The sequence below is a fragment of the Lycium ferocissimum genome, chromosome 5, assembly GCF_029784015.1.
Source record: "Lycium ferocissimum isolate CSIRO_LF1 chromosome 5, AGI_CSIRO_Lferr_CH_V1, whole genome shotgun sequence".
Lineage (NCBI taxonomy): Eukaryota > Viridiplantae > Streptophyta > Magnoliopsida > Solanales > Solanaceae > Lycium > Lycium ferocissimum.
The window spans coordinates 29,467,896-29,485,905 of record NC_081346.1 but is presented as its reverse complement, the minus strand read 5'-3'; the positions used below and the strand labels follow the sequence as shown (position 1 = coordinate 29,485,905).

The window sequence follows — 18,010 nt, the reverse complement described above, 5'->3', positions numbered from 1 at the left end:
CGTACGGGTGTCGGACGTACGACTGACACCTATCCTTATTAGGGCTTCCTTTATTCTAAAAGGGCTTTATGATGTATGAAAGACCCATAGAGCAAAACTATAAATAGGGGGCACTTCCCTACTTTTAAGCGTTAGCATTTCAGATCTAAAACATTGTAATAGAATTTATATTGAAGCTCTCTCTCTCTCTCTCTTTCTAATTTTGGTCCGGCTTTGTAGTGTCTTTTGGCTCAATTCACCCATCCAATACGATAATAGTATTACAATATATACATATATTAGGCTTGAATCCATAAATATCTACATATTCATCCAAGTTATCAGTTTATATATTTACGTATATACGCGAGTCACTATAAACGAATCTACATTACATTCCTCGTTAATCAAAATAGATTAAAGTGTCCACATATCCTATACCTCATTTACAAATTCAACTTGTTACCTAGTTTCGGGGTAAAACAATCATCACTTTCACTTCCCATTTTTTTGAAATATCAAACTTTTGGAACAGGACCTTTTGTTTCTTGTAATGCCTGTGGCACACTATACACGAAGTGGAATATTTCTTAGTCTTGCATGCATGTGTTATAGCCATCTAAAAGGGAAATCCTAAACAAACTTTGATTAGTCACAAATTTATTACGCTGATACAGAATCATTGATCTCGTAAGATGTTGAGTCTGGACGTTCCAAATAATAAGTAATAAGATTGTCAGTTTTATTTCTTGGTCTTGCTGGTAAGTTGTAATGCATGTGACGATCTGTATAAGATTTTTATACTATCAGATTACTTAAACAATAATAAATGTAACAAATTATATATAGGAAGTGAGATCAGATAGTTACGATAAAAATAGGACAAATAATTCATTATAACATATTAAAAAAATACTCTCTTTGTCTCAATTTTATGTGACGTTTTTTTTTTAGTCAAAAGATGAAAGGTACTAGAAAGTAGTTAAATAAATATTACTTCAACTATTAAATATTAAGCGTATATATAGTTAGACTATTAGAGTATTAGTTATATAGTCATTATTGGCATATAAATTCGGTTTGTTCAAAAACCGGACCGAACAACGAACCGAACTTCAGAACAATGCATTTGTAAACCGAAAAAAGAACCGAAGTTCGAAAATTCGAGTTGAACGATTTGTGCACAAGCCTTTGGTTCGGTGTTTATGTTACTTAAACAATAATAAATGTAACAAATTAATAAGCAGATAGTTACGATAAAAATAGGACAAATAATTCCGAAATAAAAAAATAAGTGATGATTTTTTTTGGTCGAAGAACTTTGATGAAAGAACCGAACCGAAGAAACCAAAAGAACCGAAAATTTATACATTACCCCAAAAAAAAATTAAAATAGTCGAAATTTATACATTAGCCAAAAAATTAAAATATTAAGTTTAAGCCCCAAAAAAACCCAATTGTAATAAGATCTCTTTTACTTTTGTATCCCTAATTTTCCACTTCAGTTGAGAAAATCAAATATCCTTAACAAAGAAAGGTGATTAGGATGTGTCTTTAGGATTAATGTATGTCTTTTATGTGTTTTCTTAATTATTCTTACTGTATGTATATAACACCTAGTAATCCTATATTATGGTTATGGTTTTCTGTTCTTGTGTATCCTGTTTGTTGATTTTGATTTTAATTTGTTAGTTTTATATTTTGTTGCTTTTGAGAATATGAATTAGTGTAAATGGAATAGCTTCTAATATCATATCAAAAAAATCGAATTGAAAAAATCGAAACCGAACCGAACCAAACTTTAAAAAATCGAAACCGAAAGAACCGAACCGAACTAGTTTGGTTCGGTGTTAAATGTCCACCTTCAAAAAATCGAAACGAAAAATAGCGAAAGGCGAAGTTTGATAAAACCGAACCGAAGAAGCAGAAGAGCAGCCACCTACTAGAAAGAATGAAATTTTTGTTATTTAGTACTCCCTCCTTCTCATTTATGTTATATAGTTTGATTAGGCACGGAGTTTAAGAAAGAAAAAGAATACTTTTGAAATTTGTGGTCTGAAACAAGTCATAAACATTTATGTGGTTGTAAGTCATTTCATTAAGGGTAATAGGAGAAGTTTAAAGTTATATTATTTCTGAATATAGAAATACATCATTCTTTTTGGGACAGACTAAAAAGGAAGTGTATCACATAAATTGGGACAGAGAGAGTAATAATTAAACTCTAATGAGATGATTAGCCCCAGAAATTTATATACCTTGTTTTAGACAACAAATTTCAAAAGTCTTATTCTTTAGTTAAATTATTGTACGGTTAAACATCTTCACATAAATTAAGGTAAGTCAGTAGTACTACCATTGTAGTGTAAGCGGAAAAGGGTCAAATTTGCCCTTGTACTCTAAAAAATAAGTTATATTGCCCTTCGTTATACTTTTTCAACATATTTGTCCTTGCCATCCAACTTCAGGGCCATATTTGCCCTTGTACTCTAAAAAAGGTCATAGTTATTGCTACTCAGTTAAATCCTTATGTCCATCTTGATTTTCCTATGTGGCGACTACATGGATTTTTTTTTCCAATTAAATCTAATTAACCATTTAAATTCTTTTAACCCGCCCCACTAAAAAGTTAATGAAATAATCTTTCTTTCATCTAGTTCCCCCTGCCGTGAGTCTCTACACCTCCGACGACTCTTCTTCCCTCTTTATCGATTTCTAATTCCTTGCTGAATTTAGATTCACCTCCTTCTCTTTTAATCATTTAGTTCTCCACTTCCAAATTGTCATTTCGTAAGAAGTTCTCCACCTAATTATATTTTCCTACAAAGTGCATTTTCCTCCATGTAACACTTCCAGTGCTATTTCATAGAAAGTCTCACTGGATTTCAATTTCTTTGTACTGAATATGGAAATCCAGCCGTGCTACAACAATCAAGGCTTAAATACATGTTTCTTAGTTTTTGTTTTTATATAACAGAAAATTGCATTACTGGACTCTCAACTCCAAATACTGTAAAAATTAATTGAATGATGAATAAACTTGAATTTAAAAGTAAAAAGAGAGTAATTTTCAATCTAAGACACCAATGGCCAAGATCTGACATCTAAAAAGTCAAAACTGACCAATCACCATGGTAAATTATTTCATTAATTTTTAGTGGGTCGGTGGGAAGGATTAAAAGAGTTTAAATTATTTCATTAATTTTTAGTGGGTCGTGGGACCGGTTAAGTGGATTTAGTTGGAAAAAAAAGCCAGGTAGGCGCCATATAGAAAAATCAAGGTGGACATGAAGATTAAATTGAGTAGGAATAAATATGACCTTTTTTTAGAGTACAGAGTCAAATATAACCCTAAAGTTGGATGACAAGAGCAAATATATTAAAAGAGTGTAACGAAGGTCAAATATTGCTTATTTTTTTTAGAGTACAAGGGCAAATCTGACCCTTTCTGGTAGTGTAAGTTATAGTATATGTTGTTTGCTATGCTACTGCTATAGAATTCAAATTGCTGACACTAAAAAGAGAATGGCTCTGCAGAAACAGAAGCGATTTCGCTATTTGGTGCTGAATTCAAATGAGAAGAGAGTGGTTCTGACGAATCTTACTCAGCGTGGTGGACCAAAAAAAAAGCTTGTAAAGCAGAATTGAGTCACTTCCCAAAAAGGCACTGTTTAAAGGTGGGGGTTAGAATTAGATGCCTTGTTCTTTTCCTTTTGCAGAGGCATTGGGAAAGGTATCATAATTCAAATGGAAAAGGAAGAGTGAAGTACTCCAATTAATATATCAACCTGCGAGCACTCCTTTATCGTCTTTCCCATTTCTACAAAATTACCTTTGCATAATACAACCAAGAATCACACTTCACCTCAAATAGCTAAACACATCCATCACCCCAAAAAAAGTTGGTCGCCCACGCAGAATATAATTTCACCCCGCAGCAGTACTTTACAAAATTGAAACAGGGAAGTCAGTGGCGGATATACTATTATAGTGGAAAAGTATATATTAGTAAATCATTTTCACAACTAATTCGGTTATATTATCATGCTCAAAAGCTTACAAGTCCATTGCCATCAACTTCTTCGAAGAAAACAAACTTGCCATGCTTTAAACATGTCTGTATTAATTAGGACTTAAGTTATATGCACAGATGGTGTAAACAAAAATTTAAGTTATCAATGTATTTGACGTTTCATAGAAGATTGTTTCTCTTTTTTAAGATTATCAATTAATGCTTGTACAAAGAAGTACCTGTAATTGTTGTTTTAGCCAAAAATATTTGATCCAAAATATTTATCACTTTAGAAAACTCAGAAAGAAAACATCGCTTACTTTTAAAAAAAAAATTCCATCCTTGCTATTACTACTCCATGAAGGTATATATTCAGTCATTAAGTACTCATGATTCCAGGAAGAAAATATAATAATCTAGAAAAATAATCCTTTGTGCTTAATGTAATTAAATATATCTTTTAGAAGTATGCCAAAATCTTAAACGATAGATAAAAGATGACCGGATAACGATTAATCATGGTGTCTGGGCTAACCTGCATGTGCACACCTTGACTAATTTCACCAAGTACCTACTAGTATTACCTTTCAGCAATAGGTACTAGAAAACCGTGTCTACCAAGACTTACAATTACGGTACGTTTATGCTCTATAATTGTTATATTGGTGAAAAGGACGAGGACAAAAAAGAATTGGAGTTTAGAAAGTGTGTTCTTGATTTCCTTTAACTTATAATTAGGTAATAGGGGAACATAATGGTTGGTTAAGGTGTGTTTCACACCTAGACACAAAATGTAGAGCTGTGCTTTAAACAAAAAATGGCTGTATAAAACTGTTCTTCAACCAAGAAATGACCATATAACTCCGTATCTAAGATCATTGGAATTCACTAGTACAAAAATGTTGCTCCTTATGTCTTGGACAAAAATTATATAATTTGGTCTCGGCATTACCAAGACTTGGATAGGGATATATAAACCAAACCTGTGCTGGCAACTGAATAAAGCAATTGGTTAGCGTAGTGAGACCATGCAAAAGCATGGGCACGACAATATTATCCTCAAATTATCAGATCTAATATTAGGCACAGCTTCCTAAGCATGCCTAAAAAGCAACATTACGACACAAAACCAAACATGATAAAAACCAGGTTTTTATTTTTACTACGTACATTTTATCCAAAGCTTCTTTTTTGATCATTGAGATGTGCTTGTTTACTGTGACGAAATAGAAAATTTACTTATGTGTTTTCCTAGGCTAGATGAATATACAGACGGTGCTCTACTTTATCTTAAAATCATAAAATGTACTCTAGAATATATTGCTGTAGTAAAGCTGGTTTTTAATCTTTGTTTTGTTGGAACGATCAATATTCTTTCTTAATTTGTCACTGTTCACCTTTATTCTTTGATCGATACATCTGTTGTTACAACGGACGAACTAAAGTGTTTCTTTTCTTCCATTTTTTAGCACAAAGTTTCTGTTTCTATATTAGTATTAATTTTAATTAGATGTGGTACGAGAATGGAAGAAAAGAAAACCTATAATTTGTCCGTTGCAATTATAGTGGCATAATAATCATGGTTATTATTACTATTATTAATGATAGATGATGCAACAAACTGATATCCCTCTCCATATTGCAATTGACAGCGATTAGAACTTCACTTAATCCCCATAAATCACACAGTACGTTTCAAGTTTCAACATTACTACTGTTGGCCTTCGATTTGATTGCGATTGCGAGTAACCCTACGATAAAATAGGGATTATTTAATCTAAGCGTTTGGGTGGATTTTTGTTTTCGATGTAAACAATTCTTGAATTAGTTATATTTGAGAAAACAAATCACGGGATAAACTAGCCAATGAAGAAAAAATGTTCTTCTCCAAAACTCTTCTTTCAAAGTCCCTTAAGAAGATCAAAGTTAAAAAATAAAAATAAAAATCTATCCAAATTTAGCTTTTGAAAAATAAAACACATGTTTTATATTATATTACACGTATATTTAGTTTTTATTGAATGGTCCAAATATCTAAAGAGAAGTATATTTCCTAAATAGTCCCGTTATTATTTAATCAACGTATTTAATATTTGCAAACAACACGATCCACTAGCAGTGGCGGAGCCAGAATTTTCTCTAAGGGGGTTCAGAATATGAAAAAGTAAACACACGAAGAAGCTAAGGGGATTCAACATCTACTTTAAATACATAAAAAAGCAATTTTAACCTTGTATATATAGTATAATTTTTTGCCGATGGGGGTTCGGATGAACCCTTGCTTACACTTGGCTCCGCCACTGTCCCCTAGTGTCTGTACGAGGTATTGTTTTGCTTCTTTAGGCGTTTGGCCATGAAAACCAAATATTTTTCACTTTATTTGGGATTTTAAAGTTGTAGTTGAAGATGGAGTTGTGTTGGGTTATAGTTTTTGCAAAAAATATTTAGTTGCTTGAATGTACTCAAAGTTTAAAAAGTGGAAAAAAGTGAAAACATAATTTTAGGTGTTTTCCAAAATATGAAAGTTGTATTTGAAATTTTCATGGTCCAACGCTGATTTCCAAAGTGAAAAATTCTTATGGCATAAATGATATGCCATACTGAATATATTATCATAGATTATAAGATAAAATATTAAATTAATGATTTAAAAAATAATTTGACAGAAAAATTATCACATTAAAGTTTAGAATATAAAACAATTTAATATTCCTTCAATCCTATTTTACTGGACAATGTTCAACTGCACAAAGACTTTAAGAGAGAAATGAATATTCTTAAAAAGTGATTTAGAGCAAATTTTACATATTCTATTATTATAAATCAAGGGTAAATTAATTTTATAATAATAATTATAGATCACTCTTTTTTTGATGTATTAAAAATAAAATGTATCATAAAATTGAGAGAATGAAATATATTTTAATTCTTAAATTTGTAAACAGTTTTATTGAATAGATTGAATTGAATGACTGCAAACATTTCATGGATAAAAATAACTAGCAGTATTTCAGACAATAACCCAAGGTGGAAAAGAGTGAGCACTGTAAGTACGTTACGGGTAGGTCGCATGAGATTACTTCAGGCTTCAATTATTAATTTCATCGGGCCGACGAGTAGGATTCTTCTCGCCGAGGTAATTAAAAACTGGAAATTATTGGGAGAGTGGGGGAAAGCAAAGGGAGTTAAAAGAAGACAAATAAAACCCGTCAAATCTGTGTCAGACCCTCCGATAAAAAGCATTTCAATTTTTACAATTCCTTTCACAAAAGGTGTGATAACTTTGCTATCTTGGCTTGGTGATTGGAGGACCACTAACTTGAACCGCATACAAGTGAATCTATTTCATTAAACACGATAAATAAGATAAAGAGATTTTTTTTTTTGAAATTTTTGATTTAAATAAGCAATAAAAAGTTTTGTGGTTATAAATCATTGATAAAATAAAGAATTTAAGGTTAACTTATTGGTATCAAATATAAAAAAGATATCATTATTTTTAGAGTTGACTAAAAAAGGTGTCACATAAACTAGAACGAGTGGAGTACTGTTGGGCAATTAGTATAAATAACTTTGATACTTGACGCTTTTTCCACACAAGTGTTTAGTATGAGGTCCGACTAATTTTAATTTACATATAAAATCTCCATTTAGAATAAACTGCTCTTTCAAAAAGGAAACTCAATCTAGGATTCAAACTCGAATTCACTGATTAACAATGGAGGGATAGTTATCGCCCCATCACAAATTTTTACTGTGGATGGTGGTGATGTTTTTTCTTAATTTCTAGAAAAAGTCTCGCTTAAAAAATTAAATATATTTTAACCTCCAAGACTCCACTATCAACAACGCTGCATCCAACATTTCCTGTCATATTTTAACAAAGACAACAAATAATAGACTAGGATCTTTCTTCTTCTTTTCCTTATATTTTATAAAAATTCATTCTCAAGCAAAACTTCTGGTAGTTCTATTTGTTAACGCTTAACAAAATTGCTTTCATTTAATTAATTTGCATACACACACACACATATATATGGTGAAATACTTTTTATGTGCTAGCCAAAATAAATCTTAATGAGAAAATTAAGTACTTATGAGCTAAGTGACTTTAAGACAAGGCTTAAAATAAAGATGCCTGCTAGATATGATCTTTTTAAATTATTTTAGAGCATGTTAGCAGGTTTATTAGTTCTGTTCTAACAGACAATTGACTGATTGAGGGTATGCTCCTCTTTCTTTCAAATTATATTTGATAGAGATTGTGGCCTACTCAGGCCTATAGTTCCTCTTTAGCTTTGTTATTTCCCTTTTTCATTCTGTTTTGCTTGTAAGAAATATAAAGCCACTTTTGGTGGATTTTTTGTTTAAAGTATATATGGTCTAAGTGAAAGAGTTTAATGAAGTGGAGTAGTATATTTGACATGGAAGCCAGTGCATCCTGAAGTTGAAATCACCGTAATGAATGGGTAACTTTATATACGTATCTTTATGACATAACAACTTTTTTCTTCAACCTTTTGTGTGTGATCGGTAAAAGGCACAACGTGGTAAAGAGGCTTGTGTTGGCATTGCGGGGTTTGAATTTAAGGAGATATTTCATGATAACCAGACGGAATAAAATGTTTGCTCGTTTGTACTCATTTATAAATTACTCATTAAATAATTACACGGCAACAGTTATGCACATTGTATATCTTTAAGGTATATAATTCATATTTTGTATACCTTAATGATATATAACATTAAGAATAGTTGAATCACATTATTGTATATCTAAATCTAATGGGTATACAACATGTAAATTATATATACCTACTCGGTATAATTTTGTAAATATTTTTTTCTAAGTAGGTCTGGAGTGCAATTTTCTTTTAAAATGAGTATTTTTGCATAATTGTTTTTGCCGCTTGAAAGCACCGCATAAATGTCCCGAATTTAAATACAATAAACTAAAACTATAATCAAGGAATTTTAAAAATTACTAGGAATATTGATGATGCTCCATAGAGAATGTAACTGTAAAATAATGATCGGACCAAAATTTGGGTTTTAAGGTGAATTTGACTATGCACCTTAGAGTATCAGGACTCAGGAAACAATTGCAACAGTACTCAAAGTACAAACTCAATAAACTATTTAATATATACAAGTAAATAATATAGATAGGGCATACTTGTCAAAAAATTAAATAAACCTTTAATCGAATTTTGAATATGGTAATCGTCAAACCACGTACATTTAATCCTTACATAATTCTGTCAATTTCTCGATTTTTAAAGAGCTCAAAGGAAAGTACAAGATTCTGTTAATTACATGTTAAAAAAATTAAGAACAGAAGAAAAAATTGAGGGTGAACATTAAATTGTCGGTAGCGGAAGAGTTATTAATATAAATTTGAAAATACAGAAGAGTTTAAGCTAATTGAGCTGAAATTAAAGATTCTTCAAAGCCACAGCAGGTATTATGACACCAAAACAAAAATTGCCACAAAGTTTCAATATATAAAACTATCATTTTCTCTATGTGCTAACTGCTATGTATGGCCAATGGGCAATAACAACTTCAATAGAATATTTCTCATTTTTCCCGAAACGAAGGTCATGCGGTCATGCCAAGTCTCCGCATATTTTGCTGACTTGGGGAAATCTCGTCTATTCCGTAATTTCTCATACTTTTTCCAAGAGTTGTGCTGGTATTCTGTCCAATTTTGATGTTATACTGATATTCTTTTCTTTTAGTTTGCTCATAAAAAATTATATTTTTTCTATTTAAAACTTTTTAATTTCGATATTCCTATTTGATGTTAAATAGCTTACTGTTATGAACATTGAACATGATATTTTAATTACAATTATATATTCAGAGTACTTTTGATACGTTATTGCTGGGGTTGGAAATTTATTTCGAGTTTTCAACTAATAAATTCTTCGAATGCGACCGTGATTCTCAATTTCAATAACATGATTAGCATGACAATCGCGCTTTTACTTAAGTTCCCAAGTTTGTTTAAGAAAGTATCTCACTAACTAAACAGAGTCACAAAACGGATGCTTTTTGTAGAAAAATGAACCTAAGTTGATATGGGCTGGTATACAGGTTAGGAAATTATAGAAAACGCAAAAAAGAAAGTGCTTAAATGCATACGGTAATAATAACTAAAAAAAAAAAAAAGAAAAAAAAGCTAAAAAGATAATTGAATTGAACTCGTTCCATTGATTATGTGTTTGATGAATGATATCAATTCCTACTATCTAGATGTCTTATTTATACAAAAAGAAGTTAGATCCACTATTTTATCGTGTTAAAAGCCATTCTCTGAAAATGTACAGCGCATTCAGTTGTACTTCATTGCATGTCGATTAATCATGTTGAGAATAGAATTCTTCCTTCATTTCTCTTGCTCTTCGCTCTTCCATCTGCATCGAAGGTGTTATTTGATTGAGTACTTGCCGAAAAAATAGCGTCAGTCGCAATAAATATTTTATTTGAGTTTTGGGTTGTAAGCGAAAAATTAAATCACCCGAAGCTCTTGGTATTAACGATTGATAAGCTGTTAGGCTCAACAAAAATATCATGTTCTTTGTCTCTGGCTACATAAGATCGATTTGTAAGTTCTACCAGCTTAATAGTTATTTTAAAAAAAAAAAAAAAACTTAATGTCAACTTAAACATCATTATGTTTGTTACACTATATATTAGCTCAGGTTTATATGTTTTAACAAGTAATTACCTTATTTTTCAAATACAATTCTTACATTTTATGAATAGTAAATATCTTTTAGGTGATATGATAGTGTAAATCCTTTTGCACTCTTGATGAATATAAGTTAAAAAGGGAGTAAGTTATATAATTTTTACACCATCAAGTTAGTTCTATATGTTGTTACATGTAAAAAGTCTTATTTTTAAGATTATTTATTAATTATTTTAAAGAAGTTTACATGTACGTATTCTTTGGATGACCCGGGAGTGTAAGAATTTTTTTTTTTTTTAAAAAAAATATATTAATTGGTGTATATAAATTAAACACAAGTTAAAATTCTGAAATAAAATGGTGTGTTTGGTATGAAGGAAAACATTTTCTATGAAAAATGTATCCTGAAAAATAATTTATTTTTCTTAATTATTTTTGTTGTTTGGTAAGCAAGTAGAAAATATTATCCTAAATTAAAATATACTCCATCCGTCCTAAAATAAATGTCACCTTAGCAAAAATCAAGCCCATTAAAAATCAATAAATACAATGTGGAGTTTACGAAACTATCCCTATTTATTATAGATTATTTTGAGAATTGAGCCATATTAAAGAGGACTACTTCTTCAATGCTAAATGTATAGTTGAAAACACTTGCCAATTTTTATCTTGAATTCCTAAGGTGACACTTATTTTGAGATAATTTTTTTTATCTGCTAAAGTGACACTTATTTTGAGACGGAGGCAGTATAATCTAGATAGTTACTTTGGGGACAGGTGCAGGTAGAGGTGTGGGGATGATGGAGTGGGGGTGGAGGGTGGCATGAAGTATATTGAAAGATGGGAATATCCTTCACCGTAAAAAATTATTTACATCAAACCAACATATATATAATATGCGTTTGTATATAGACTTATACTTAACCATGATTATTAATTAACTTAGATTTTTACTTATTAAGTTACTTAAACCATGGTAAGTTCAATTAGTTTTCAAATGTCAAATATTGAACTTGTTTTCTTTACTTTTACTAAAAAGTCATTTTTCTCATATTTTAAAACTTATTTTCCTAAAAAGTTAAAACAAGTATTTTGATAAATCAAACATGAAAAAATTGTAAGAAATACCAAACACGCTCAAAATTATTGAAGTTTTTTTCGGGTAACCAATGTTAGCAATGGATTGGGGACATCTCCATAACTTTGTCCCTTCTCATTGTCTAATATAAAGAGAGATTTGTTTGTCTTCGTGTTGAAGAGTTACTTTCAGTATCGCTTGGCTGCACGCTTAGACTCCACTACCAACCTCCCTCGATTCCTGTTCTATCAAAGCCAAGAACATAGGACAACACCTCAAACGCAACAGAAGAACAAATTTTTTTAATAAAACAAACACAACTAAAGCAGACCCATTTAAAGAAACAGTAGTACTACTACTGTTCAAAAAAGAAAAAGAAACCGAGTCAGTAGTACTTCTCTGAAACCACAAGAACCTCACTTCTTCCACCATTATTTCCAGTCAAAGTGGTAACATGGGTTTTCCTCCATTATTTCTCTGCTTTCTCCTCATACTATTCTCAGTTTCTGTAAATGGAAATAATGAGTTGCGAGTTTTAATGGACTTAAAGGCTAGTCTTGACCCGGATAATGCTTTGCTAACTTCATGGACTGTTTCAGGTGACCCGTGTGATGGTTCTTTTGAAGGTGTTGCATGTAATGAAAAGGGTCAAGTAGCTAACATTTCTCTTCAAGGTAAAGGGCTTAAAGGGAAGCTGTCACCGGCCATTGGTGGGCTTTCACACTTGACTGCACTGTATTTGCATTATAATTCCTTGTATGGTGAGATACCCAAAGAAATTTCTAATTTGGTTGAGTTGTCTGATCTGTATTTGAATGTGAATAATCTCTCTGGTGAGATTCCTCCAGAACTTGGAAACATGTCCAGCTTGCAAGGTCAGTGTCTAGAAACTTCTCTGTTTTTGCATTATGTTTTGCTTGGGTTCTTGGGCTTCTTTTAGTATTCTGATAAAAAAAGAAGCTATTTTTAGGCTTTTCTTGTTCTTTCTATGTATTTCTCAACAAATGTACTGAGTTCTTGTTGGAAAAGCTAGGAGCTTCTGCTGTTAACACTTGGTGTCTTACGAAAAAATTGATGTTATTTTCATTTCTGAAAAATAATAACTTCTCCATTTCATAAAATGAAAGTTGTTCTAGTTTGGAAATCATAAAGATTACTTTTTTTCCTCCCAAAATCGTTTAGGACTCCAATTTCTCTCTAGTGGTTTACCGCTTGTAAGTTTAACTTTCTTGGGTTTTTATTTTCTGCCTCATTTTGTTTATTGTCTCTGTGTGTCTTTAACTTATAATTTCTTGGATTTTATCCCCAATCCTACAGTTTTGCAACTATGCTATAACCAGCTTACTGGTAGCATACCCAATCAACTAGGGAATCTAAAGAAGCTCAATGTCCTGGCTCTGCAATCCAATCAGTTAACTGGTGCTATCCCTGCTAGCTTGGGTGATTTGGGAGTGTTGATGAGGGTGGACTTGAGTTCTAATAGCCTGTTCGGTTCAATTCCTTCAAAACTTGCGGATGCTCCCCTTCTTGAAGTCTTAGATATTCGAAGCAACAAGCTTTCTGGCAATGTTCCTCTTGGTAATAAATTTCTCTCCCTACATTGTACTATAGTCACATAATAACCAGTCATTTCTTTAAGCTTTTGGTAAAAACAATAGCCTGCTGGAATCACTGTTTACTTTTCCCAGCCGGTATACATAGATTATGCACTTATTATACACAATTATACATGTATTATACATGCTCTGGGTATTTTTAGTTTGAATGGTTGGGTGAGCAGCTACAACAACAACATACCCAGTATAATCCCACCAGGTGGGGTCTGGGAAGGGTAGAGTGTACGCAGACCATACCCCTACCCTGTTGGGTAAGCGGCTATTTAGGTTAATATTCCAAAAATATGATATATCTTATCTGGTCTTTTATTTTCTGTCTTTTGAAGCTTTGAAGAGACTAGTTGGAGGGTTCCAGTATGAGAACAATCCAGGACTATGCGGAGTGGGTTTCCCGTCGTTGAGAATTTGTACCTCTTTGGATCGCTTGAATCCTAATAGACCAGAGCCCTATGGAGGTGGCTCAAGTGGTTTATCAACTAGAGATATTCCAGAGACAGCTAATCTCAATCTAAACTGCACTGGAAATGGTTGCTCAAAGTCATCGAAAACCTCGCAGGCATCTGTTGTTGTAGGGGTTATCGTGGTTACTGTTATTGCGTCTGCTATAGGAATTCTTACTTTCACGCACTATAGAAGACGAAAGCAGAAACTTGGAGGTGGACTGGATATGTGTGATAGCCGTCTCAGTACTGACAAGACCAAGGAGGTTAATAGGAAGAATGGTTCTCCCTTAGTCAGTCTTGAGTACTCGATTGGTTGGGATCCCTTGGCTGAGGGTCGGCGTTATGGTGGAGTTTCCCAAGAGATTCTGCAGAGCTACAGATTCAATTTGGAAGAGGTGGAGTCAGCTACACAGTACTTTGCTGATAAGAATCTATTGGCTAAGAGCAACTTTTCAACTACATATAGAGGGACTCTAAGAGATGGATCGCTTGTTGCTGTTACAAGACTTACTAAAATTAGTTGCAAGTCAGAAGAAGCCGAGTTTTTAAGAGGATTAAATATTTTGACGTCTCTGAGACATGAAAATTTAGTTAGGTTGAGAGGGTTCTGCTGCTCTAAAAGCAGGGGAGAATGTTTACTCGTTTATGATTTTGTCCCAAGAGGAAACTTGTTGCACTACCTAGATGTGAAGGAGGATGAAGCTCGTGCTCTTGAATGGTCCACCAGGGTATCTATCATAAGTGGCACTGCAAAAGGTTAGTTTTCGAATTAACTCTATCTTGTAAGATCTAAACTGCAGCAATTTGACATAATATTACTTTTTAAGTGCTTACTATATCAACAAGTCAACATTGACTGGTACTAATACATGTCCAATGTTTCCTGCTTCTAATAACATAACTTAAGGTATTAAGCATGCTTCTTACCAAAAGTTGGGTTGGTAAAACCCGAGAGCAGTTTATGGATAGATAGCTATATACTAATCTTCATATGTATCCTTGTCCAGCCAAATGGCGAGACATTGAGGGTGTGTTTGTATGAAGGATTTTTTTTTTTTTTTGGTTGTTGTTGCAAAACAAGTGGTTTTCTTACTTATTTTCTAATGTTTCGTAAAATAAGTAAAAAATATATATTATCCCAAGAGTATTTATATGTAATCTAGCAAAACATGACGGGGGTGGGGGGAGGGGTTGGGGGCGTTGGGTGGGTGGGGAGGAGACTTCCCTCATTTTTTAAGGAATTTGTTTTTCCTAGAGAATATTTTCCAAAACATTTTGACCAACCAAACATGTGAAAATTGGAAAACACACCCTGAGATTCTCAATTGCTGTTTATTTCTGAGTTCCCCTAATCCATTAATTTGGTCCTTTTGTACTTTTGACTACTAAGCTGAAAATCAAAGAAAATTTGCACATCAACATTTTACACTGGACTGTGTTTGATCCTAGAAGTAGCTTGTACAATTTTTTCAAGTCTCATCCATCTATCTTACTAGCATGGGCGTCTCTTTAAAAGGTTTTTTTCTTTTCTCCCCTTCTATTTATTTGTGCTATCAAAAACAAACATGACACTCAAACTAATACAAGCGTCGATCTCAGTGCTTTACTATAGAGTGGATCTAACAAGCATCTATCTGTTATCTTCTTGAGCAGGCATTGAGTATTTGCACGGGTGCAAGGTGAATAAGCCAGCTCTAGTGCATCAAAATATCTGTGCTGAGAACGTGCTCCTTGACCAGCGATTCAAACCATTGCTTTCCAATTCAGGCCTGCATAAGCTTCTCACAAATGATACCGTCTTTTCAGCACTCAAGGCCAGTGCTGCCATGGGATATTTAGCTCCAGAGTACTCTACTACAGGCCGATTTACCGAGAGGAGTGATATTTATGCCTTTGGAATGCTTATTTTCCAAATTCTCTCTGGCAAGCGAAAATTCACCAGTTCAATGCGAGCTGCTGCTGAATCGTCCAAATTCCATGACTTGATGGACGTAAATCTTCGTGGAAGGTTCTCTGAGTCTGAAGCAGCAAAACTAGCAAAAATTGCTTTGTTATGTACACATGAATGTCCAGAGGAGAGACCGACCATGGAAACAATTGTACGAGAACTTGGTAATTTGGCTAACTTTTCCGAATGCTAATGATCTTCTTCCATCAACTACTGCCTCTGGCAAATTTTCGATCCTAACTTTTAGCTGGAGATTGATTCGTACTAACCTCTCATGAGTACTGGAGCTTCAAAGATTTACTCAGTCTGAGAACTTCCACGACTGAGGACTTGACTATTTTGTGAATGTTTGTATCTCGTATGCCATTTAACCTTAGGATTTCTTATGTCGGAGGAATTTCCTCTATTTGTCTCATGGATTCTTATTAATCTGTTTGTAAAAAGATGGATGTTCCTCCGTTTACCTTGGATTATTGCTTTGTTCTTTTCATTGTGCCTTCACTCTCATATTCCAGGGGTTCAGTTATTAAATACATCTTAAAAATGGTTGCGGCTGTAACACCTTGGAGTAGCTTGGGGCATATGTTCAGTGATTGTCAACTTACAACTAAAAATATGAAGGACGTGGGAGATGTTCTCCTACTACTTTCACTAAGATAAAATAGATATCATGATTAAAAATTTAAAAACCACACTAAAATGACCAATGAACACTGCCAAAGCCATGGTTTCAGTAAATCTGAGCATTCGCGACAACAAACTCAAGGTGACTAGAGTTTTTGCCCATATTGGATAGATGTAATTCTTCTATGCCCCGGAGGATGCAAATGACTCGTCCTCCGGTTTGTTGAGCTGCAGCCACCAGGGCAAGGGTGGTAGAATCTGCAACATTGGCACATGCAACCACCATTACTTGTGCATTATTTCCTGCTGCTAGCGCGGAAATGAACTCCGCCCCGTTTGGTTCTGTAGCTCTCTTTCCCTGAATCAGATGAACATAGTCATCCTCTATAACAAAATTTCACATTAACAACAAACTCAAGAGAAAAAAAAACAACATTTCTAAGGAAACTCTGAAAATATACAGTCAGACCTCTCAATAATAGTCATCCTCTATAACAAAATTTCACTATAACAATCGTGTTTTCCTCTCAAAAAGTCATCCTCTATAACAAAATTTCACTATAACAATCGTGTTTTCTGTGAACCGATCTTTCATATTATGTTATATTATATGTTCACTACAACAGTATTTCGCTGCAGCAATTGGGAGAACCAATACTATTATGGAGAGATTTGACTGTATAAGATTATAGATATGTAAGGTTCATCATGTAGTACTTACTATGTTCATGGTTTTGAGAAAGGCTTTGGTAGCATTTTCAGCAGACCAGCAAGCCATTTTACTTGATTTTTCTTTTTGAATTCTTGAAAGAAGTAGGGAGCTAGAGGTGTATTCAAGCCTCTGCTTAGGTTAGTTTGGTGAGGCATCTGTTTTTATATACAGGACAGACAAAACCTATTATGTCCATGTGGAATTGATTTGGTAAAAATTCTCAACTTGGCCTTACCTAAAAGGAAATATGAATATAATTACGAAATGGAAGCCTTTTTTATTTATTAATTATTATGCTTGAAATTCTCGATCCAAAAATGGAAGATTTTAATTTGGAAAATAGTGCTACTAGGTCGCAGGGTTTTGAGGTTCAATTATTTAATTTGGCTGTATATTTTGGGTCACAAGTTGTTGGCATAAAGTAACGTGAAGACCATGTTATGAATCACCTAATGCGACCTTCCTGGAGACTGACTGTATCATAACATATAGAAAATACACAAAAGAATGACGAGGAGTCCATTAAGCTGTAATATACATAAGAGCTCAAAACTTTGCTTCATTAAGCAGTAATATACATAAGAGCTCAAACCTTGCTTCATTAAGGAGTATTAGCATGTTTTAGGGACAAACAGTGTGCTAAATGCTTAACCAAAACCAGGTTCTCCTTTTTCTCAACAGCTGTCTTTGTGTGAAGATTCAGGAATCAAGACCCCAGGTTGTTGGTATTGTAATACAACCCAATTACTAGTGAGGAGCTTATAGTTGAGTTCCGGAAAAAAAAAGAGGAGGGGCTTATAGTTGCTGTCTTGTTTATGGGGTTGCCTTTTCTTTTTCTTTTTTTTTTTTTTGGTCAAAAACATAAAAAAGTGTTTATCTTGGAGAATCCAAGTGCTTGGCC

The 18,010-nt window shown here is 33.2% G+C and overlaps 2 protein-coding genes across 2 annotated transcripts; one reads left to right on the top strand and one right to left on the bottom strand.

The window, feature by feature from the left end:
* Window positions 1–11,941: 11,941 nt before the first annotated feature.
* Window positions 11,942–16,236, top strand: LOC132056660 (LRR receptor-like serine/threonine-protein kinase ERL2). The gene is made up of 4 exons (XM_059448947.1): window positions 11,942–12,641; window positions 13,084–13,344; window positions 13,709–14,581; window positions 15,479–16,236. The coding sequence occupies exons 1-4, from the start codon at window positions 12,221–12,223 to the stop codon at window positions 15,964–15,966; spliced, it is 2,043 nt and encodes a 680-aa protein (XP_059304930.1). The 5' UTR covers window positions 11,942–12,220; the 3' UTR covers window positions 15,967–16,236.
* Window positions 16,237–16,503: 267 nt separating this feature from the next.
* LOC132057705 (uncharacterized) lies at window positions 16,504–17,175 on the bottom strand. The gene is made up of 2 exons (XM_059450319.1): window positions 17,119–17,175; window positions 16,504–16,755 (listed from the first exon to the last, which is right to left on the bottom strand). The coding sequence occupies exons 1-2, from the start codon at window positions 17,173–17,175 to the stop codon at window positions 16,504–16,506; spliced, it is 309 nt and encodes a 102-aa protein (XP_059306302.1).
* Between the last annotated feature and the right edge of the window lie 835 nt (window positions 17,176–18,010).

What these genes read in the sequence shown, in the direction of transcription:
- LOC132057705 (XM_059450319.1), bottom strand. Translation starts at nt 17,175, where the DNA reads ATGGCTTGCTGGTCTGCTGAAAATGCTACCAAAGCCTTTCTCAAAACC. An exon ending in TTCTCAAAACCATGAACATA is followed by an intron (nt 16,756 to 17,118) that starts GTAAGTACTACA and finishes CATCTGATTCAG; the next exon opens with GGAAAGAGAGCTACAGAACC.
- LOC132056660 (XM_059448947.1), top strand. Translation starts at nt 12,221, where the DNA reads ATGGGTTTTCCTCCATTATTTCTCTGCTTTCTCCTCATACTATTCTCA. An exon ending in TTCTGGCAATGTTCCTCTTG is followed by an intron (nt 13,345 to 13,708) that starts GTAATAAATTTC and finishes TGTCTTTTGAAG; the next exon opens with CTTTGAAGAGACTAGTTGGA. An exon ending in CATAAGTGGCACTGCAAAAG is followed by an intron (nt 14,582 to 15,478) that starts GTTAGTTTTCGA and finishes CTTCTTGAGCAG; the next exon opens with GCATTGAGTATTTGCACGGG.